Source organism: Carcharodon carcharias, chromosome 21 (assembly GCF_017639515.1).
Source record: "Carcharodon carcharias isolate sCarCar2 chromosome 21, sCarCar2.pri, whole genome shotgun sequence".
In the NCBI taxonomy this organism is placed as follows: domain Eukaryota; kingdom Metazoa; phylum Chordata; class Chondrichthyes; order Lamniformes; family Lamnidae; genus Carcharodon; species Carcharodon carcharias.
In genome coordinates this window covers 42,744,510-42,768,982 of record NC_054487.1, presented here as the reverse complement: position 1 = coordinate 42,768,982, position 24,473 = coordinate 42,744,510, and the positions used below count along the sequence as shown (strand labels likewise).

The 24,473-nt window shown below is 44.3% G+C and overlaps 1 protein-coding gene across 4 annotated transcripts in view; it reads left to right on the top strand.

Annotated features, from left to right (window-relative positions):
* LOC121293305 (beta-1,4-N-acetylgalactosaminyltransferase 3-like) overlaps window positions 1–24,473 on the top strand; it is a 184,751-nt gene that overhangs the window by 99,659 nt on the left and 60,619 nt on the right. For 3 of the 4 annotated variants that reach the window (XM_041216214.1, XM_041216215.1, XM_041216218.1), the window contains one exon: window positions 642–707. The exons of the other annotated variant lie outside the window; for it this stretch is intronic. In XM_041216214.1, coding sequence (XP_041072148.1) covers window positions 642–707 — 66 coding nt within the window. The remainder of the gene's footprint in view (window positions 1–641; window positions 708–24,473) is intronic. 4 annotated transcript variants of the gene reach the window in all.

Here is a 24,473-nt window from a genome sequence, read left to right as displayed (position 1 = left end):
GGCCTCAACTACTTTCTGTGGTAGCGAATTCCACAGGCTCACCACTCTCTGGGTGAAGAAATTTCATTGCATAATGCCCTCTCCTAGTGGAAAATCACATCCTCTGACTTACCATAAACAACAGCATGAGAGACTTTAAAGACCTTATTAATTATAAATCTTGCAAAGTGCATGGATCTCATCTTAAATAGGAATGTCTCTCTTTGAATTGCATTTTCATGACTTAAATGACCAGGATCTGTTCAGTTGTCAAATATCTGATTGTTATTACTGCTGGTCAGAAAGTAGGACCCAGCTATCATGTACCAAACAATTAATACTCTATGAAAGTCAGTTTGTGTGACCATGTTGCATTCAAACTGAAAGCTCCTATGTAACATTTCATATGACAGTAGATACATTAAAAAACATAAAAGGAACCCTAAAAAAACCTAATGTATAGGGCTGCCCATATTTTAGTTGTGTCCTATTCCTTAAACTAACAGTTTAATGCAGAACTGACAGTAGCCTACAGCAGCGGAGTTTCAGCTGCATTTGGATGAGCAAGCAATACCTGTGACCAATGCTATGTAAGATGCAATAGCTTGTATTGAATTTTGTGAACATAAAATCTACAATAAATATTTGTGTGTTTGTTTCAGGATCTTGACAGCAACCATTGGCAAGAAAGTGATGAATTTAATTTTGCGGAAGTATGGAGCTCCAAGGTGAGATGGGTCTCGGCATAAATAGAATGGATGGCTTGAAGATTGATATGCCCAAGTGGTGCAAATGTTTATAGTAAAGCAGAGATGTTAAGCATAAAATGCTCACAACTTTTGACCCACTAGGTCATGTAACAACTTAGTAACACATGATTTAAGTTAACTGCTATATGTCAGAGCGTATATTCGGAGAGGCCTATGGAGGCAGATACAATTGGGGCTTTCAAAAGGAAATTGGATAAGCACCTGGAGGTTAAAAAAAATTGCACGCCCATGTGGAAATGGGTGGGACTAGCTGAGTTGCTCCTGCAGAGAGCTAGCACGGAAACAATGTGCTGATTGACCTCCTTCTGTGCTGTAACCTTTCAATGCTTCTTTGAATCCTATGACATGTTCATAATCGTGTAAGTCCCAATTCCTTTTCAAACTCTGATCTGAGTATTCTGACATAGTGGAACTTGCATGGTACCACTGTCACTGAGACACCAATGACCCTGGTGAGATGGCTATGTCTGCCCAGAGTAGGGTGAGAAGTGTAATTAAATGGCAAAGGATATTGTGTACTATTTATGTCAAATTTTCACATAGAACTTGAGTATTGTTGAAAAAAGCGACATGCTGTCAAAGCAACCATCAGGGCAGAATCGCAAGAATACCAAATCTCAAAGGGAGCAACAATTTATGCTGCATGATTTTGTGACCACAGCAGATGTTAATTGTTAAGCAAACCAAATCCCAGAGGGAAACTTGGTTTACAGGCCATACCCTTTTTTTTTCTGTATCCGGAAAATTAGAAGAGAATGTGCTGATCTCAGCAGCAAGAAGCCCAGTAACACTTCTGGGATTTTAAAAATTAAAAGTAAAAGTTTTAGTAACAAGAAGAAAAAACTTAAGCACACAAGATTACAGTTACAAAGTTAAAACTAGTCTTTCAAAACATTCTCCCAAAAGACTGGGTCAGACCCACAAGTAAACACCTTCCAGGCAACACTCCCTTAAAGATGTTTAACTATAAAAATCCAGTACTATTGCTCAAGGCAAACTGCTGTAGCTTTAATAAAGGCATACCACACAACCACACTTTGCTGTGGAAACCCAAGACTTCAGAACAAGACTGCTTTTTTCAGGTTAAGACTTTTCTGGCTTGACTGGATGGCTATTCAAACCGTATCTTTCTCCTAACATAGAGCTGTTTCCAGGAGATCTTCCTCAAGCAGCCCACAGCACCTCTAAACTATCTTTCTCCCTCTTTCATCTCAGGTTCCATTGTTCTACATTTCTTTGAAACTCAAGTCCTTCCAGTTATAAAATCTTTCATGTTTCTATTTTGTCTCTGCTTTTGGGTCAATAAAATGTAATCTATTCTCTTCTGTTTACCCATGGAACTTCTGTAAGATGCAAAAATGTTTCTTGTTGCCTCTGACTTCCCTTTGATATTCAACAAACTTGCAACTTATCTAAAAATGCAAATATTAGATCCAACCTTTTTACTTGTACCTCAAGCCCATTCATAATATCTCATCACAAATGCACACCTAATGCCTCTATCCTTTCAGGTCTTAAACCTCCCAGACAACCTGTCTCTAGTGACTTTCTCCAGCTTAATCAAATCATTTAAGCACAGACACACACGTACACAGCCTTCTTCACAGAATAACACAATATTCCCCAAAAATATTTTTTTAAACATCTATTCTCACAATGAGAAGAGGATATTGATTGGTTGGCAAGCGGACTCTGATTAGTAGAGGTGTTGCCATGGAGAATGCACCAGAGAACTGTTAACTGCTAAGCTTTTGTTTAAGTTCAAATCAGGCAAGCCAACTCTGGTCAAGGCATTTCCATGGGGAATGAACCAGGGAATGGCTGCCCCCAAGCTTTTTTTTAGTTGAAAAGGGTGCAATGTATGGACATGTTGTTTTTGTTTGCAAAGGGCACGGCCCTGTGTGTGAATATATGTAGATTCTAGCAAGTTCTAGCATAAGTGGGCCACACTCTGAGCCTATCTGATAATCTTCAATTGGTTATTAGTATAATTCTGAGCACAATCCGAATTGTTTAAAACAGAATCACATATGATATTGGACACTGTGTTCTGAGTTTTATGCCCTATCTTATCTATGATTGGTTCAGCACAAAATGAATTGGCTAAATGGCTGAGCAAGTTATGACAAGCAGTTCTGACCAGTTCTGAGCAAGTTTTCTGCATACACCGTGAAGGATTCTTTCACCTTTGTGAAGACCATACAGGACTTGCATATCGGTAGCAATGGTATGTCCATGTGCTCATTTGAAATTGCTAGCCTATTCATTAATATACAGTTCAAGGAGGGCATAGACATTTGCACTGCGTCACTATGTCATAGCGATGTTGGTGCGCTGCCATTGTCTGAACCTATTCATTGAATTTATGAACTGAGCAACTTGCACGGTTGAGTTCAGTTTTAACAACACCATGTATGCCCAGGTAGATGATGTTGCCATGGGATCCCCTCTAGGCCCAGCTCTTGCTAACATCTTTGTGCGTTTCCACAAGAAATGCATCTTTGATGGAGTGACCCCTAACCTCCTGCTGCTCGCATATTTCCAATACGTAGATGATACATTTGCTACATTTAAATCTGCAGTTGCATGTAAGAATTTCCTTAAACACCTTAATGGGTTCCATGCTGTGCTCAAATTCACCTTTGAAATGGAACAGTCAGGTGAGCTCCCTTTCCTCAATGTGCTAAAATTGGCCTTATTGGCAACCTCATAAATCACGAAAGCTTGATGCTGGAATTGGGCACATCAAAGCTATCCTGTGGGATAATGGCTGCCCTGATCAGATCATTGCTTGCTGTGTCTCATGAAAACTCATGAATGAGCCTAAGGCCGCCATTTTCAGTCCTGAAAAGTACCTAGTCTACCTCAAGATTACCCAAGAAGGGTAAAGTGTTTCAGAAATTTGAGCAACAGGTGAAGCTAGCTGTTTCACGCTGCTACTATGTAGTAACAACATGAGTGATATTCTCCACTAACAGATGCTGTCATCAAGCCAAAAAGACATTCTACCTACAACAGAATTGAGTAATGTGGTATATGAATTTGAGTATGATGCCAGGTGTGTAGGCTGTAAGTCCCAATAACTGGTGGATTGCATCAGGCATAGTACTGATCATACTCAACCAGCTTATGCTTGCAAAATTCAGAACATAATGTCCAATATTAGGTGCAATTCCGTAATTGGACACTTACTAAACAATCTCGATTGTGCTAAGAATCAATTTATATTACTTTGCAAAGAGAAAGAACATGTCCAACCATTACACTCTTTCTAGCTAAACAAAAGCTGGGAATAGCCATTCCCTGGTGCATTCTCCATGACAATGTCTCTACCAATCAGAATCCATTTGCCAGCCAATCAGCAACCTCTTCTCATGCAGCATAAATTGTCGTTCCCTTTGAGATTTGGTATTCTTGCGATTCTGTCCTGATGAGTGCAAGATGAAAAGCTTTGACAGCATGTCTCTTTTTTCACATATAGCAAATTTGTCATTGTATTAAGAATGTGTTTGAAGAATTGGGGCTAGCTCCCCAGGCGTCAGCATGTCCAGGCCTTTAGATGGTAAACTTAGACAGGGCACATCAACTACCATTTTGTTTAACCAACAGAGCCCTTCCTGATTAATCCAGACAATGACAGCTCACCTCCTTCAAGATTTCACTCAATTGACAAGTCTAGTAAAAATATGTGCCTTGTTGTTTTACTCCTCAGCTTCTCTTTTTGTAACTCTCAGTAATATAATTATCCGTGGAAGAAGAAGAATGCTTTATCATCAGTGTTCCCTCTAAGCTGTGCAAAGTTCTCACACATATCTGAAAATGGACCGTTTGAATAAATATCACTTATTTCCTCTGTTCATGTCTTTTATCATAGTTTTTCATTAATCCAGGGTGCCCAGTGGTTATTCACTTTGCTATTTTAACTATAGAATCACAGAATCACACAGTGCAGAAGAGTCCCTTCAGCCCATCGAGTCTGCACCTTTAAATTACGAAGCATGTGCAGCTATGCAAAATATTGCAAAGATCTTGTGCAAAACAAAAAATAATTAGAGGGGATATTGCTTGTCACCCACAAATGAAAGCCAATACTCACTTCATTTGAACAAATTGGAGAAGCTGAAATTCCTGAGGACAAAAGCATTGTAAGCATGTCCAGCAAATTTGACATTCATGTGGAGAATTTTTTTCTCACTGGTTACACATTCTGAATGCTCAGTGAGTGGGCCTGTTCAGAATTCAGAAAGCTCAGAGGGTTTACCTACTCAACTCAATTGCGTTGAGCAAACTTGATGTTCCTTTGTATATTCTGGAAAAGCCAGCATCAGGAAAACTCCATCCATGACAAACAAGTTCTGCCGTGAGACTTGAACCCACAGCACAGCTTCTGGCCCAGAGATAGGAGACACTACCACTGCAACACAAGACCTCCTACTAGCACAATGATAAAATTGTATGGCTCCACAAAACTGCCACTTTGTTGTCATGCCAAATTAAATTAATTCTTCAACTCTCTTTAAAATAGGCATCATTACTTAGATGAATGCATGTCTCTATAGCACCCTGACTAATTGTACATAGGCATCATGACCCCATGGTCTGAATTTTATCCTTGACAGGCAGGCGTGATCGGCGGGCTCATGACCACTCAGGAATCAGGGTGCAGCCCAGGATCAGTACCCGACCACAATGTCATTCTGGCTGGCCAATTAAGGCCCACCCAGCATCCTCCCAATGGTCCGAAATGGGTGGGTGGGCCGGGGCGGGGCCCTGTTGGTCAATGTGTCCAATGGTGACCCGGCGGCCAGTTTAAAAACGGCACAGGCAACTTCTTGAAAGCTGCCAGGGAAGAACGTATCTTCTGCATTGTGAACACTGAAGTTATGGCATCAAGTGCAGCTGGAGATGCCAGGCAGGAGGGGAGGACAGGTTGGGCGGGCACTCAGCAGTGGCAGTTGATCGTGGCTGCCAGCCTTCATTTAAAAGGCACAGGAACGTTGCCCTGGCACCTCTAATCAGGGCCCGGGAGAGGGGAGTGCAGACATTTCCAAACACCAGGGCCCATGGGCTTGGGGGGCCCAGACTTGGTGCTTTAAATGGAGTTCTCTTCATCCATGCTGAGCAGCTGGAGCTTAGGACCTGAAAGACTGGCTTCAAATAAACCAGAGAGTTCCGATTTTTCTGAAGCGGGTCTGTCAGGTCAGTTTTGCTCACTGCTGCAGCCTGTGATATACCCTTTGCCTCGTGAGTTGATTGTGGCTGCCAGCCTTCATTTAAAAGGAGGCATGTTTTGCGAAGCATATTCTTCTTGTGCAGTGTTCCGCATCGCGATCTCTAGCATCTGCATGGTCGGTAAAACTCCTGGGAAGGGAGGGCAGATACCTTGTGGAATCCATACTTCTTGAATACAGCTTCAATCTCCTTTCCTCTTTTTTTGTACTGCTGCTTCTCCATTATATAATAAAAAGGTGTGCAAGTTGGTAATTATGTTAACTCAACATCTCATGCTGTCTTTGTGGCTGGGAACAAAACAGTTCCACAAGCATCACCCATCCTCCTGTGCCTTATCTGTGTGATCTTTCTTCACACAATGAACTCGGCAGACATTCTATTATATAGAACTTTCAGGTCAGTCTGACCCTGATGTCGGCTGGCACCTGGAAAAGTGAATTTTTTCATCTAGGTGCACTGGTAATACTAAGAAGCCGAGTTCCATATCTTTATTCCCTGGACACTCAGGGAAATTGTGAGAGTTCTACCATCCTAATTTGGCATCAGACCAGCGAGCATGCTTGGATTTTATGTGTCCTACAGCTCATTATTACACAGAATTACCTGGAAAAACTCAGCTGGTCTGGCAGCATCGGCGGAGAAGAAAAGAGTTGACGTTTCGAGTCCTCATGACCCTTCAACAGAACTAGGTGAATCCAAGGAAGGGGTGAAATATAAGCTGGTTTAAGGTGTGTGTGGGGGTGGGTGGGGGGTGGTTGGGTTGGGTTGGGGGAGAGAAGTGGAGGGGGGTCATGTGGTTGTAGGGACAAGCAAGCAGTGATAGAAGCAGATCATCAAAAGATGTCACAGACAAAAGAACACATAGGTGTTGGAGTCGGTGATATTATCTAAACGAATGTGCTAATTAAGAATGGATGGTAGGGCACCCAAGGTATAGCTCTAGTGGGGGTGGGGGGAGCATAAAAGATTTAAAAATATTTAAAAATAATGGAAATAGGTGGGAAAAGAAAAATCTATATAATTTATTGGAAAAAACAAAAGGAAGGGGGAAGAAACAGAAAGGGGGTAGGGATGGAGGAGGGAGTTCAAGACCTAAAGTTGTTGAATTCAATATTCAGTCCGGAAGGCTGTAAAGTGCCTAGTCGGAAGATGAGGTGCTGTTCCTCCACTTTGCATTGGGCTTCACTGGAACAATGCAGCAAGCCAAGGACAGACATGTGGGCAAGAGAGCAGGGTGGAGTGTTAAAATAGCAAGCGACAGGGAGGTTTGGGTCATTTCTTCGGACAGACCGCAGGTGTTCTGCAAAGCGGTCGCCCAGTTTACGTTTGGTCTCTCCAATGTAGAGGAGACCACATTGGGAACAACGAATACAGTAAACTAAGTTGGGGGAAATGCAAGTGAAATGCTGCTTCACTTGAAAGGAGTGTTTGGGCCCTTGGACGGTGAGGAGAGAGGGAGTGAAGGGGCAGGTGTTACATCTTTTGCGTGGGCATGGGGAGGTGCCATAGGTGGGGGTTGAGGAGTAGGGGGTGATGGAGGGGTGGACTAGGGTGTCCCGGAGGGAACGATCCCTATGGAATACCGACAGGGGGGTGAAGGGAAGATGTGTTTGGTGGTGGCATCATGCTAGAGTTGGCGGAAATGGCGAAGGATGATCCTTTGAATGCGGAGGCTGGTGGGGTGATAAGTGAGGACAAGGGGTACCCTATCATGTTTCTGGGAGAGAGGAGAAGGGGTGAGGGCGGATGCGCGGGAGATGGGTTGGACACGGTTGAGGGCCCTGTCAACGACCGTGGGTGGAAAACCTCGGTTAAGGAAGAAGGAGGACATGTCAGAGGAACTGTTTTTGAAGGTAGCATCATCAGAACAGATGCGACGGAGGCAAAGGAACTGAGAGAATGGGGTGGAGTCCTTACAGGAAGCGGGGTGTGAGGAGCTGTAGTCGAGGTAGCTGTGGGAGTCGGTAGGCTTGTAATGGATATTGATGGACAGTCTATCACCAGAGATTGAGACAGAGAGGTCAAGGAAGGGAAGGGAATTGTCAGAGATGGACCACGTGAAAATGATGGAGGGGTGGAGATTGGAAGCAAAATTAATAAATTTTTCCAAGTCCCGATGAGATCATGAAGCAGCACAGAAGTAATCATCGATGTACCGGAGAAAGAGTTGTGGAAGGGGGCCGGAGTAGGACTGGAGCAAGGAATGTTCCACATACCCCATAAAGAGACAGGCATAGCTGGGGCCCATGCGGGTACCCATAGCCACACCTTTTATTTGGAGGAAGTGAGAGGAGTCGAAGGAGAAATTGTTCAGTGTGAGACCAAGTTCAGCCAGATGGGGGAGATTACCAGCTATGCTATGCCTGTCTTTTTATGGGGTATGTGGAACATACCTTGTTCCAGTCCTACTCCGGCCCCCTTCCACGACTCTTTCTCCGGTACATCGATGATTACTTCGGTGCTGCTTCGTGCTCTCATCGGGACTTGGAAAAATTTATTAATTTTGCTTCCAATCTCCACCCCTCCATCATTTTCACATGGTCCATCTCTGACACTTCCCTTCCCTTCCTTGGCCTCTCTGTCTCAATCTCTGGTGATAGACTGTCCAGCAATATCCATTACAAGCCTACCTCGACTACAGCTCCTCACACCCCGCTTCCTGTAAGGACTCCATCCCATTGTCTCAGTTCCTTTGCCTTTGTCGCATCTGTTCCGATGATGCTACCTTCAAAAACAGTTCCTCTGACATGTCCTCCTTCTTCCTTAACCAAGGTTTTCCACCCACGGTCGTTGACAGGGCCCTCAACCGTGTCCGGCCCATCTCCCGCGCATCCGCCCTCACGCCTTCTCCCTCCCAGAAACATGATAGGGTCCCCCTTGTCCTCACTTATCACCCCACCAGCCTCCGCATTCAAAGGATCATCCTTCGCCATTTCCGCCAACTCCAGCATGATGCCACCACCAAACACATCTTCCCTTCATCCCCCCTGTCGGCATTCCATAGGGATCGTTCCCTCTGGGACACCCTGGTCCACTCCTCCATCACCCCCTACTCCTCAACCCCCACCTATGGCACCTCCCCATGCCCACGCAAAAGATGTAACACCTGCCCCTTCACTTCCTCTCTCTTCACCGTCCAAGGGCCCAAACACTCCTTTCAAGTGAAGCAGCATTTCACTTGCATTTCCCCCAACTTAGTCTACTGTATTCGTTGTTCCCAGTGTGGTCTCCTCTACATTGGAGAGACCAAACGTAAACTGGGCGACCACTTTGCAGAACACCTGCGGTCTCTCCGCAAGAATGAGCCAAACCTCCCTGTCGCTTGCTATTTTAACACTCCACCCTGCTCTCTTGCCCACATGTCTGTCCTTGGCTTGCTGCATTGTTCCAGTGAAGCCCAACGCAAAGTGGAGGAACAGCACCTCATCTTCCGACTAGGCACTTTACAGCCTTCCGGACTGAATATTGAATTCAACAACTTTAGGTCTTGAACTCCCTCCTCCATCCCTACCCCCTTTCTGTTTCTTCCCCCTTCCTTTTGTTTTTTCCAATAAATTATATAGATTTTTCTTTTCCCACCTATTTCCATTATTTTTAAACATTTTAAAATCTTATATGCTCCCCCCACCCCCACTAGAGCTATACCTTGAGTGCCCTACCATCCATTCTTAATTAGCACATTCATTTAGATAATATCACCAACTATGTGTTCTTTTTTTCTTTTGTCTGTGACATCTTTTGATGATCTGCTTCTATCACTGCTTGCTTGTCCCTACAACCACACCACCCTCCTCCACTTCTCTCCCCCAACCCAACCCAACCACCCCACACACACACACACACACACACACACACACACCTTAAACCAGCTTACATTTCACCCCTTCCTTGGATTCACCTAGTTCTGTTGAAGGGTCATGAGGACTCGAAACATCAACTCTTTTCTTCTCCGCCGATGCTGCCAGACCTGCTGAGTTTTTCCAGGTAATTCTGTTTTTGTTTTGGATTTCCAGCATCCGCAGTTTTTTGTTTTTATCTTTATTTGCAGATCTGGATAGTAAGTGATGCTAGGCCATTTCATTGTAGCATCGCAATCAGTCTGCTCATATTATTCTTTAATGCTGAGAAGCATTCCAGCAGGTTCATTCATAACAATTAGAAGTGATGACTCTGGTTATTCCTCTCCCAGTGCATGAAAACCAGGAAGACTAATAGAACTCCATTGCTAGCCAACTGTAGTTTGGCTAACTACAGCTTTCATCTGTATGGTTTGTATGATACCGTATCAGATGATGAATTTATGCACTGAGCCAATAGGACAGTGCTAAAAGGGCTCAAATTAACCTAAGATGCTGGTGAAGCAATCTCTAGTTTTAAACCTACTGAATGCAATGGAGTCAGTTTGCACACTACATATTTGCTAAATGTTTAACTTCTGAAGGAATATGATGCCATATGACTGTAGACGTTGGCCAAAATAACAGGCTGCATTTTACGTGTCCCTGTCGGATATGTTTTCACGTGGGGGCGGGACGTACAACATGACCTGTGCTCAACTCACCAACTTTCCATCCATCTTCAAGATCATCTCCATAATACGAGGGTTGGGGGGGAAGTGATGGGCGGGTGCCAAAATTGGCAGTTACCAAGCCAATTGACCAGGTGTGTACCAGGGTGCTGGGGCACATCAGAACACTGCTCTGGCACCTCTAACCAGGGCCTGGGAGAGGGGAGTGCAGACGTTTCCAAACACCAGGGCCCAGGGGCTTGGAGCGCCCGGGCTTGGTGCTTTAAACAGAGTTCTCTTCATCCACGCTGAGCAGCTGGAGCTTAGGACCTGAAAGACCGGCTTCAAATAAAGTTCCGATTTTTCTGAAGCGGGTCTGTTAGGTCAATTTCGCTCGTTGCTGCAGGCTGTGATATATCTTTTGTCTCATGAGTTATATCCTTCCTAGTAACTGTATCTGTGATGGTAAAAGAATAAATAAAGCGCCTTTTGAAAGTTTGGGAATCAGAAATAGCTGCCAGCTCGTCCCAACTCATTTTACCATAAGACTATAAGACGTAGGAGCAGAAGTAGGCCATTCGCCCCATCGAGTCTGCTCTGCCACTCAATGAGATCATGGCTGATCTGATAATCCTCAACTTCCTCATAACCCTTGATTCCCTTACTGATTAAAAATCTGTCTATCTCAGCCTTGAATAACTTAATGAGTTATTCCTGAGAGAAGAAATTCCTCCTCATCTCTGTTTTAAATGGGTGCCCCCTTACTTTGAGATTATGGCCTCTGGTCCTAGACTCTCCCACAAGGGAAACAACCTCTCAGCATCTACCCTGTCAAGCCCCCTAAGAATTTTATATGTTTCAATAAGGTCGCCTCTCATTCTTCTAAACTCCAATAAACACAGGCCCAACTTACTCAATCTCTCCTCCTAAGCAAATCCCTTCATCCCTGGGATCAACCTAGTGAACCTTTTCTGGACTGCCTCCAATGCCAGCATATCTTAGATAAGGGGACCAAAACTGTTCACAGTGTTCTAGGTGTGGTCTAACTAGTGCTTTTTATAGTTTTAGCAAGACTTGCCTGTTTTTATACTCCATTCCATTTGAAATAAAGGCCAACATTCCAATTGCCTTACCTATTACCTTCTGAACTTGTATGTTAGCTTTTTGGGATTCATGCACGAGGACCCCCTAATCCCTCTGTGCTGCAGCTTTCTTCAGTCTTTCTCCATTTAAATAATATTCAGCTGCTCTATTCTTCCTGCCAAAGTGCATAACGTCACATTTTTCCACATTATATTCCATGTGCGATGTTTTTGCCCACTCATTATTCTGTCTATATCCCTCTGTAGAATCTTTCTTGTTATCCTCACTACTTGCCTTCCCTCCTATTTTTGTGTCATCTGCAAACTTGGCGATAGTACATTCATTTCTCCCATCCAAGTCATTTAAATATATTGTAAATAATTGTGGCCCCAGCACTGTTCCCTGTGACACTCTACTAGTTACAGGTTGCCATCCTGAAAATGCCCCCCGTATCCCAACTCTGTCTTCTATAAGTTAGCTGGTCCTCTATCCATGCTAATTTACTATGCCCAACACCATGGGCTCTTATCTTATTAAGTAGCCTTATGTGTGATACTTTATCGAATGCCTTTGGAAATCCAAATATAGTACATCTACTGGTTCCCCTTTATCTATCCTGCTTGTTACCTCCTCAAATTTGCCTACAAAGAATAGGTAATTTAAAATGAAGGGACACAGAAAGTAATTCATTTTGGGAGAGTGCACCTTTATTTTAATTCAGAAGTTACTGAGAAATGATCAGAGACCTTTCAAATGCTTAGAGTGCCTGAAGTTTGCAACCAATCACAGTAATGTGGGAAAGACATTTGCAACCAATCACAGTAATGTGGGAAAGACATGTCATTAACAATCTGAAGATGACAGCTCTCCTTTGAGTATCTAATTCCTCATTAAAGACTCAATGGGTTCCCTTTCTCCAAACATTGTAGGTTAGATGTAGAAAGGATGCAAGTTCATTCAAAATTGAATGTCACCAACTTGTCTGTAGGCATTTCATTGTGATCATGTTTCAAGAGTAGATTATGCAGCAGTCCCTTTACCTTTCATTCAAGCGGGACAAGATACTTGAATAGTTGGAGCAGGATGTATAGCTGTGGATTGGGGGAATGGAAGGTGCTGGTGTTTGATGAGATAACTAGTACATCTTAACTGTCTTAACCATTTCTCCATTGACACCATGTGGACATGGATATCATGGCGGTGAGTCATGCTTCCAGCATTCTTGCAGGTGTGTATGTGTACTTGTGCCTTCAGATTGTTAAAATGTTACCAGCACTGTGTTGCTAACAGCTTTGACTGTCAGAGCCACGTGTGTCCATATGGCCTGCACCACTCTTTTCTGGGGTTTCATGTTTCGATTTCATGGGTAAGAAATTGCTTTGCGTAGTGCAGCTTGCAGCTTCCAGCATATCTCACTCTATTAGTACAATGGTTGGTGCGGGACTGTCCCAGTAACCTGTAAAAAAAAAACTATTCTGATGTCGCACAGTTCAATCAGCTGATGTGGCACCAGTGTTCCTAATTAAGAGAACATGTGTACAGGCAACTCATTCCTGTATCACTCTGCAAACAACAGGCACAGAGATGCAAAATATATTCTGCATTGTTAGTTAAAAGGCCAGCCACTAAAATTGCAGATAAAGTGATTTATTTTTTGTGAAACTTTATCCATTGCAAATTAATCTGAAAATAATCTGGAGTGCATTTGGTGAGTTTCTGGATTTACCAGAGAATGTTGCCACCTTCTGAGAGGGGTAGGAGAAAGAGAGTAGGTGAGCTATGCACACAGATTGCAACAGCTATGGGAGCAGCAGTGGCAGTGCCTCTGGATCTACAGCATGATAGGGAGATACCCTCTGCCAAGCTGGAACCAGACTCTTTCACTCACCTTGATCGTGACACATGTCGTGGAGGCAGATTTAATTGTGGTTTTCAAAAGGGAACTGGATAAGCTCAAGTCCATCAGCACTTAAAGTGGAAGACTTTTCAAATTAGTTTGTCTTCTTAAACACATTTTAAACTACAGATGAACAATCCCCAATAGTTAATCATTTTCAGACCACTGGGCCGTTTATTTGCTAGTGAGCTGCTGAGGCATTCTTTTGAAATTGCTCAGACTAATAAACCGAGAAGTAGGAATCTGCAATAGTTGCCAGCAGCATCTGTTTCTCACAATCGGGTGGCGCTAGAAAAGTTGCAAAGGGTCCCAAACCAGATAAACCTCATGAACAAAAATCGTAATGAAGGACACAAAAAAAACTTAGTTCTAAAATCATTGTCATTATTAATATGAAATTTATCAATATAAATCAAGCAAGCATCAGCATTGAAAACAATTCCTGTGCCCACTGCAATGTCTCTTCTCAGGGTGTGTCATGCTTTGAGAAACCCCTTTGCACTTGTTCTGATGTCTTGGCACATTTTTATGCAGCAGTAATCTGTTAACTGAGCAATATCCAAAGGCGGGAAAAGCTACAACAATTAGAATGGATAACTGTCCAAAATAAGCATCAAGAGTACAAATGTCAGCAATCAGGACCTGAATGCACTATACATTTTTAAAGCAATTAGGGAAACGTTAAATACCGAAAAATATATGTATATATATATATATATATATACACTACAACGCCAAGTCTAAAACAATTGTATGTGTTCCAAAGGTGGTGGGAGGAGGATGCAGCTACTTAACCTATGTTTACACCAGTGAGCTTATATTATTTTCGTGCTTTTTCCTCCACCAATTTTACACTCTGGTCCAAAAGTACTCTGGGATTGGCCAGAAAAAAGTTTTTGCGAGAGTCCTGGTTGGCGAAGAAGTTTCACAGGGGTGGGTTTGATCGAGCAGGATGAAAGAAACAAACCTCACTCCCCACTTTTAAGTGTTTCAAATTCAGGAAGTTCCTGGGCAACTTTAATTGATAGCATCTTTTTCATTTAAAAAATAATTTACTGGACCCTGTTTAATGATTTAATAAAAAGTAATAACAGTTCAATGGAACTGTTTCACTTTCCCTCCTAACACCACCATCAAAGTAATGAGTGATTAACGGGAAAGGCTTTGCACCAAGAATAAGGATTTACCACTTTGTTCCATGGGACTGAGTCCTGTATTAAGGCGGGTAACCTACACTCACTGTGTATGGGGGAGTGGGGAATCATCTTTCATTACTATGGCTCTCTTTGCATTTAAAGTCTCCTCCCATCCTTCTTGATCACACTATCAGGGTAACCTTCAGCTTTTTTTCTCAGGTTCCTTGAATGTATCTATACTAGAATCATAAAATGGTTACAGAACAGAAGGAGGCCATTCAGCACATTGTCTTTGTGTCAGTTCTCTGCGACAGCAACTCAGCTAATCCTGCTCTTCGACCTTTTCTCTGTAGCCCTGTAAAATCTTTCTGCTAATTATCCAGTTCCCTTTTGAAAACTACAATTGAATCTGCTTCCACCACACGCTCAGGCAGTGCAGTCCAGATCCAAACCTCTTGTTGCATAAAGAAGATTTCCCTCATGCCACCTCAGGTTCTTTCATCAATCACCTTGAGGTCCTCGACCTTCTGCCGATGGGAACAGTTTCTCCTCATTTACGTTATCCAGACCCCTCATGATTTTGAGCACATCTAACAAATCTCCTCTCAACCTTATCTTCTCCAAGGAGAACAGCCCCAACTTTACAAGTCTACCCACATAACTGAAGTGTCTCAACCTTGGAACCATTCTCGTAAATCTTTTCTGCACTCTTTCTAAAACCTCAACATTCTTCCCATTGAGGCTGAACCAGTGTTTTATGAAGTTTTATAACTTACTTGCTTTTGTATTATGTGCTCCTATTTATAAAACTCAAGATTCAGTATAATTTATTAACTGCTTTCCCAACCTGCCCTGTCACCTTCAATGATTTATGCACATATACACTCAGGTCCCTCTGTGCTGCATTTCCATTATAATTGTACCCTTTATTTTGTGTCACCTTTTCTTGTTCTCCTGACCAAAATGTATTACTTCACACTTCCCTCCATTAAATTTCACCTGCTACGTGATTGCCCATTCCACCTGCCTGTCTATATCCTCACGAAGTCTGTCACTATCCTCCTCACCATTCACAATACTTGCATCATCATCAAATTTTGAAATTGTGCCCCGTACACCCAGATCCAGGTTATCAATATAAACCAAGAAAAGTAGCGGCTCTTCTATATACCATCTCTCAGTCAGAAGTAGGTAAAGCTTTCTGTAATCCATGTTTTTTATAGGCTTGAATTAAGTAACTAAACTGTTGCATAATGAAATTCTAGCTATGCTAAAGAGTAGTGATTCAAAAACCACATGGTTCGAAATACATGCCTACCGGCACTAATATTTTTCACTTAAAAAGCGTAGTTTTACTGACATTTGGGGACTCTAGTGATTAATATATAGGAAAACAACGTAATAGTAGATTTAGAAATGACATGGCCAACACATTTTCTTAGAGTTCCTACACCTCAAAATTTGGCATTACACCACTGCAATTGACCCTGATAATATGCTGCCCACGCCATAAAACAGTTGGCCTGGGCAGTCAGGCGGGAGTGGGCAACACTATTGTTTTTAAAAAAAAAAATTCTTCAAAGGATGGGAAGGAATGGGGGTTCTATCTTCAGGGCTGCCCTTTGCTGATTGGTGGTACGCCCACCCAACTCCCTCCCCCAAGATAGAACTTCCCCCAATTTTCTTCCTACCTGCCTGCTGCCTTAAACCCACCACCATCACCCACGCACCCCCTGTCCATAAATTGCCCAAACCCTCCCTGCCCAAGATCCTGGACCTACCTATTTCTGGGGGTCCATTGGACGACCTACTGCTTCCTCGCTGCAGTCCCGGCAGCACCCACTAATGTGCTCTTAGCGCTGCCGGGACTGATGGAGCTGCCAGCCAATTGCAGTGAAGGGCGGAAGTCCTATTTAGCCCACCCGCTGTGCTTTATGGCTGCGGGGTGGGCTCCATGCTGACTTAGCTTCCGGGTGGGGGAGGGGGGGGGGCGCGGTTGATGAGCCTTTCGCCCCTGGTAATATTCCGCTCAACACCTCTTATCAGTTTAATTAAACAAATCCATTTTCAATATATTTTTCAACTGGAATGATGTATCCTGATATGTAGCTGAAACTGTAAATGAAGTATGTTTTTGATTGGATGTAAGGTTATACACTTCTTAATGCACATACCATTCTATGTCTTACCTACCAGTACAACCTAGGACTACTGAATAACTCCATCCTTGTCACATTGGTCATTTTATACTGGTTGTTCACAATTAGACACAGTGATTACTGCTCATCCACAATGAAGTTTGAAGGGATCCAGATTGGCCCTTGCACTTATAGCAGATGGACTATTACCATGTTATTGGAGAATGCCCTATCTTGCATGGGAGCAAACTCCAATTTAACTTACTGGGTTGCATATGATGGGGATGTGAATGATTTGCTCCTACACCCGTAGCTCTGGAAGCAAGGTCAGCAGGAAGCCGACTCGTTCCGTGCCAGCCAGCCAGCCCCACAGCCATAAAGCACCGTGGATGGGCTGAATTGCCTGCCAGTGGGACTTCTGCCCCTCACTGGGGTGGCAATCTGCCCTTGGGAGCTGCCAGCCAATCGGATTGCAGTTCCAGCAGCGCCAAGATCACATTAGTGGGTGCTGCCAGGACTGCAGCCAGTTCCAAGAAAAAAAAATGGCCTGATTGCTCCCACCCAACTGCCCACGTTGACCCTTGATTATTTATTTAAATATGGCGGGCAGGCTGCTGATTTCAGTGCCCGCACACCGACCATGTTATGGGACTGAGCTCGGGGGTGGGTGAAGAAGGTGGTGGGGTTAGCACCCATCCTATTTTATGTGTGACTCCCACCCCCCTGAAAACATGGGGCACATAAAATCCAGCCCACTGTTCTGAAACCTGATGTAATCTGGATTACATTGATTTATGCAAAATACAAAACTCCAGATGGGAACTACCTTTTTATTAAATTGAAATGGACATTGTAATATTCAGACTCCTAGTTCTAATTCTCCTAGCTATTGGCCAACATTTATAACTGTGTGGCATTTACCCCCTATACTGATCTTATCAGTGAAACGATGCCTATAATACTACTTTTGATCACTTAAGCTTTTCTAATAGAGCTATATTATGCACCATTTATTCATTTTATCAAAAGATTAAATATGAATATAAGAAGGAATTCACTACTTTATCGTCACATTTTTTTTGCTAAAATTAGTGAATTAAGGAAATTATAATCTATCGTGGAAATTTCAGTTAAGTTTTGGAATAATTTACTGAGAAGAACTAAGCTTTGGACCCGTTAAGTGATGTTTGTCCCTTCATCATTTCACTGAAATTATACTCTTTCCCACCCCACTTTCAGGCAGCGGGATTATTTTAGCTGATATATAAATTTGAACAAATTCCTTTAGAGAATTCCCACGTCTTCGAGAACACAAGCGGTGCTATAGAATTACAAGATAATATGCTTTCCTTCCTTCTCCCTCCCATCAACAGCTGTTCTGCTCTGTGCCCAAAATAGGCTGAACTGCTCAGTAGAATTCAGTTTTACACCTATTGCAGCATTCCCGCTGAGCTAAAGTAATAAATTGCTCTATATATTTCTAATCTCCGAATGAGACCTAGTGCAACATTTGAGTGAAAATCTCACCTGTCCTTATTTCCCAGGAAAATGAGCTGTCGTTCATAGTTTTATAGAAGATTTAGCAATTTGTGACCAATGTATTTGTTTCACCATTTGCTTTTGCCCAGAGATTTTCATTTAGTTCTGTTTTAGGTACAGCTGTTAACAGAACCTAACAGTAGAAATACTTGCTAATAGGGGATTTACCCCATGCAGATCCCATTTTAAATCGAATCTACAATTAAGTCCTTTCCATTGAAAGTATGGAGCAGAAATTCTTACTAACTTCATGATGAATAGTGGCAAGTGCAAGGGTTTCAAATAAACTGCTTTAACATATGTAGGAATACCAACTGTTTGTCTGTAGTTATTTGCTGTAGATAGCTTATAAACTCTGTGATCTTTGAAGACAAACAAAATTAAATGCAGTAAAGTTTTGAAAACCAGATTGTTGCTGCCTGAGAATATTTAGCTGCTGTGTTGGAAGATTACATACTATGTCAGATTTCAATATGGTTCTGTTTATGTATTTCAACTAAAATTGAAGGAGAAGGCAAATCTGTTATTCATTGCAGACAAATGTTGATTTTGTTAAATTTTTTTTTCCATTCTGTACCTTTGTAGTTTATTTGCAGCAGGGGTTCTCAGTTACACTCTGGAAGACCTTACGCTGATTGTAAAAAGCCTGTAGGGAGACACCAGCAGAAAGTTTGAGAGAATTCAGCAGGGGTTCATCACAGTTGTTCTTTACAACAGTGTAGGGTTTCTTGCAATGAGTACAAGTGCAATGATGTAATAATATGTGTGGAATATTGCAAAAATAAAGAAGCAATTCATGATAGGCTCTGGCGGCAGCTGAGGCTCTAATAAAATGTGTAAGTAAATGGAAACTGTGAAGTCAACCCAGGTTTCCTGGAAAATAGACATAGAAAAAACTGACTGACTTGTGAGCACAAATAGTATGTTGTGCATTGTTTTGAGTTCTGTTCAAATTGAAGAATAGAAATAAATCACATTTTATTGCTAAGCAGTCATTCTTGTAAAATGTCCGAACTCTTACACTGAGAATGCTTTGTGTTTTCCAAAATCTTCACTCCTCCTCTCTCTATCAGGCTCCCACTATCTCTCTCTCATGTGCGCGAGAGAGAGTAATAGCCTAGTTAGGGAGGTGATTTTGTCCTAGCTTCTGCAGACAGCCAAATGGGAGCAGCTAGAGGTGACTTCCTTAAGCTCTTTCTCTTTTCCTGTGCATCTGATAATGATCTTTGAACATTTTTTTAAAAATTAAACTCTGGTAGATATGCACTTGTCAGGCAGAATCTTGTTGAGGCGTCAGGCGTCTCACTTGCCGGCTAAAGATCCAGCAAGAGATCTGTGCTGCCTCGTTTTGGAGAGGCCTGCCAAACCACATGCTAATCAGGCAGCGGTGGGCCTTTCCATGGAATCAAGACCCCAGGCGTGGAAGTCTTGCCTAGCGAGAGGTGCTGGCCAATCAGAGGCTGGGAGCTCTTGCACCCAGCAGCACAAAAGGAGGCTGTGGCTGCTGCTAGAACACACACACACACACACACACACACACACACACACACACACACACACACACACACACACACACACACACACACACACACACACACACACACACACACTCTCTCCCAGGATCACATAGTGACACAGGTTTCAGAAGAGGAGTGCAGTGAATTCAGAAGCAAGGGCGAGGAGATGGCTCTCAGCATGCACCCCCTCCCCTCCCCTCACCCCCGCTTTCTGATGTTCATTCCCTCAATCAGGCACTGAGTGCCTTTGATTGAAAGACACCCCCCCCCCCCCCCCCCCCCCCCCCACCCTCCACATCCCTCCTCCCAGAGGTGAAAAGCTGCCCACAAGATAGCAGCTGTCCGGCACATCGCATGGTGACACTCGTCAGCAGCTAGGTTATTCCCAGCGGTGGTAAGATGAGGTTCTTAAGTGATCTTTAATTGGCCACTTAAGGGCCTCAATTGGCGGCGTGGCTGGAGGGCCGACCATGGGCCTTCCTGCCTAAAATTTAATTCTGGTGGAGGCGGGAGGATGCAAGGTTTGGGTAAACCACATGCCTGAGTACATGCCCTTCCCGCATCCAAGCTCGCCACCAGATAGAGCACAAGATTCTGCCTTAGATGCCATATGGTGAAGAGCTGCAAGCACCAACACAACTGAGAAAAAAATAAAAACAAAAAACTGCGGATGCTGGAAATCCAAAACAAAAACAGAATTACTTGGAAAAATTCAGCAGGTCTGGCAGCATCGGCGGGGAAGAAAAGAGTTGCTAGGATAAGGAAGCTGAATTTAGTGTTCTGTGGAAGGCTCATAAGGACTCGAAACGTCAACTCTTCTCCGCCGATGCTGCCAGACCTGCTGAGTTTTTCCAGGTAATTCTGAGAAAAAAAATTGCCTGATCTCAGTATTTCTTAGCCACTTTTGTGCTGGTTACTGGTACGCATGAACTATCTGTTTGCCTTTACCAAATTCAGCTTCCTTATCCTAGCAGCAGGATTGTAGACCAAATTTTTCACTTAATCCATACCACTGATATTGAAATAATTGAATTAGTATTAGTGGCTAAACTGCAAGCTTGCTCACAGATTTCAATGTACTGGAATCTAGACTAAACAGCTTAAAGCATTTAAAAGTCTTTCCAAAGCCTAAGTAAAATAAAGATTATTTTGTGATTAGTGTGCGTTATTTTGTGATTAGTGTGACAAAAAGGATGTTTTACTCACCAGCCACAATAGTGGCTTTTCGTGCCATATCGTCCCATTCCCGGCCTCATTAATTATGTATTCATGGGGAACACGCCGGATCGCTGGTGGGCAGGCTCGGATTTGCCAGCCACACCGTGATCTCAGCACTTCCTTGTTCCGGGCGCCATATTTCAAGTGCACCAGAACGCAGCCTACTTCATGTCTACAGATCAGGGCTGCTCCAGGCGACAGATGGCCCTGAAAATAAAGAAGACGGCAGCCCCCAAATTTAGTGACACCTCTCTGGGGCACCTGCTGGTTGCAGTGGAAGGTTGCCGCAATGTCCTTTACGCCTGCTGTATCCACAGAAAGTCCACCAGAGTCACCAATTCGGCCTGGGAGGCGGTGGAAGTGGCAGTCAGTGCCACAGGAGCACAGAGGAGGTCAGCCACCCAGTGCAGGAAGAGGATGAATGCTCTCATCTGTTCTGCCAGGGTAAGTCAACCACTTCATCACTCTCAATTCACACACTCCCAAACCCATCACACATCCACAGGGATGTCACACCTCAAGGGACAACACCAATAACTCTCACACACAGCATCACATCTCCATCAGACTCATATCCTCTGTAGCTCACATCCTCATCCCATCCATGGCTCCGCTCACCACACAAACATTCCACGCAGTGCCAAGCGTCCTGCTCGCACAATCTCCGTTTGTTTTCATGCAGGAGAAGCTGGCTCACAGCAGCATGAGATATCACAGACTGGGGGTGGAGTGGTGCACATTAGGTCCCTCATTCACTTTGAGAAGCGTGCCAGCGCACTGAGTGAGGGTGTGGACCATGCCTGTGATGACAGTGTGGTTGGCGGCAAACACCCTTGTGAGAATATTGCACCACATCATCTCTCTCAGCGCAACTGTGAGTACCCTCTTTCCTGCCTTTGACTCTGCTGTCATGCACTAACTATTTCTACTTTGGTTCACAGGGAGCTCTGACAAGGGACTGACACCTTCAGTCAGCCAGTTCCTCAGCTCAATCCAGGTCCTCACCTCCAGCCAAGAGGACTCTTCTTCCATTGAAGAGCTGGAAATAAGCAGCCTGGAAGACCCATCACATCGCTTACCCACACCCTCCACCAGTGCAGAGAGACATACCTCCGTGGGACCTAGATCTAGAGCAGGCTCGGATTCATAACCTGATGGTCACCGCATGGGCACATGTCCGCAGCAGCAGGAGGCAGGTTCAGCTGAGCTTCCCCTGCACTCAGAGGACTGTTCGGGAAGAGGTATCTGTGACATTCGAGTCAGATGATGACCCTCTGGATTTAGCCTTCCAACTCTTCATGGAAAGTCAGCAGAGGGTAGGGGAACATCACGCAGAGCTGGTGGAAGCCCTCAACAGATGACGTGATGCCCACGTGTGCACGTATGGAGGTCCCTGTGGGAAGGATGGCGGATGCCAGGGAGACCCTGATCCAGCAGAACATGGACATGTGCACAGTCTTGCACTCCCATCGCGGCAGCCATGGGTGAGTTCCTGCAGTGGCAATGCGAGAGGGAAACGGAGCATCTCCATGTCCCTCCAGGTGCTCCTTCCACTCAAGGAGTTAGGCCAGGGCCCTCGAGCACCTGAAGGGAGGAGGAGCGGCAGCTGGACATCCACTCAGGAATCTCTGAGGTTGTCCTCTCCCTTTGAGTTCCCTTTGCTTGTGACCCACTCAACCTTGTTCCCTGTCACCGCAGAGGGAGCAGTTGGTCAACAGAAGGGCAGCTAATGCAAGCAGGAGCCCTCAAGGCCTCGGCTCTCCAGAGGACCCATTCCGAAGTCATCAGAGGTAACAGGGCCAACCATTGCATAGGCTGTCTTCACCCATCAGGGCAGCACCTAGAAGAAGTGGTAGGCGTAGAAAAGTTAAGAATTTTATATCGCAAGTGGTTGCACAGGCGAAAACATTTTGTAACTTTATAAACTGAAAATGTATTCACTTTCACTTAATAATGTGTAATGGTGTTGTTCAGCTTCATTTACTGGCTTAGTGAGTCTTCCCCTTGCATCCAGCCTCCACTAGCAGTTCAGCTGCACACAGCCAGACTATGAGTGATTCAGGAGCAAGAAATGTGTGGCAGGGCTTTCCAGAGCCTCATGCAGGCATTCTCCTACACATGAGGAGCCTTCCTCCTTTGCACTCACCTCAATGTCCCGAGCATTTTCAAAGATGCTAGCTGGGGTTCTCTTTCAGTTGTCAATCTGAGCTGACCTGTATCTCCACCCAACCACTGATCACACTCCCATGAACCCCTGTGCCCATCCAACATGAGGCTCCGCTCACTTTCAATTTTGACAACTTTCAATCTGACAAGTAATTAAGTTTTTCCTCGGCTCTCCTGTCTTTTCCCCTCCCCCAGTCACCCATGTCCTTTCCCCCCAACACTGTGGGCCCCCCTGGCATCACCTTCCATGACTCCACCATCACCTACCAACCAGAACCCTTTTCTTTCCGGGATGTCCAGGTGAACGTGCACCTTCCCTATCTTCCTGAGAATCTCACCCCAATCCACGTTGACCTCCCTGACCAACTTCTTCCCACTCCCCGGGTCCATGTCTGCCTCCGTGTCCCCACCAACCTTGCCATCCCTTCTGCCATTACCGTCGCACACTCAGCCTTCCACCCTTCTGGCTCACTCTGCCCCCTCTCATTCTCACCATTCCCTCCTACCACGCCCACCCTCAGTTCGTTCCCCAGGAGGCAGTCGTTGACTCCACAGAACCTCCCTTACACGTTCACCTGGACATCCCCCCCACCCACTGCTTAGTCCCTCCTCCATCCTTACTCCTTCCTTCCCCTGGACTCCTTCACCCCCCCTTCCGAACTCCTTCCCCTCTCCAAATTGCTCCCTTTATACCTTCCTACTCCCTACCTCCCCAGTTGCTGCATTCTCCCCATTGCACCCTCCTCCCACTGCACTCCATCCACTTCCCAACCTCACCCCCCCCCCCCAACCTTCATTCCCCCCATCCCAGCCTCAGCCCCGCCTTGACACCTTCGTTGACGGCCTTTGAATCTCACCTGCCTGACATCTTCATTTCCCTCCCCACCAACCTTATCCCAATTGACAATTTTTCGAAATGTATAATCTCTAGTTATAGATTCGCTTGCCAGAGAAAATAGTTTCTCCCTACTTGCCCTATGAAAACCCTCACCATTTTGAATACCTCTATAAGATCTCCTCTTAAGCTTCGCAGATTTGTTTTTTTAATTCATTCATGGGATGTGGGCTTTGCTGGCTAGGCCAGCATTTATTGCCCATCTCTAATTGCCCTTGAGAAGGTGGTGATAAGCTGTTTTCTTGAACTGCTGCAGTCCCTGTGGTGTAGATACACCCACAGTGTTGTTAGGGAAGGAGTTCCAGGATTTTAACCCAGTGACTGTGAAGAAACACCGATATGTTTCCAAGTCAGGATGATGAGTGACTTGGAGAGGAACTTCCAGGTGGTGGTGTT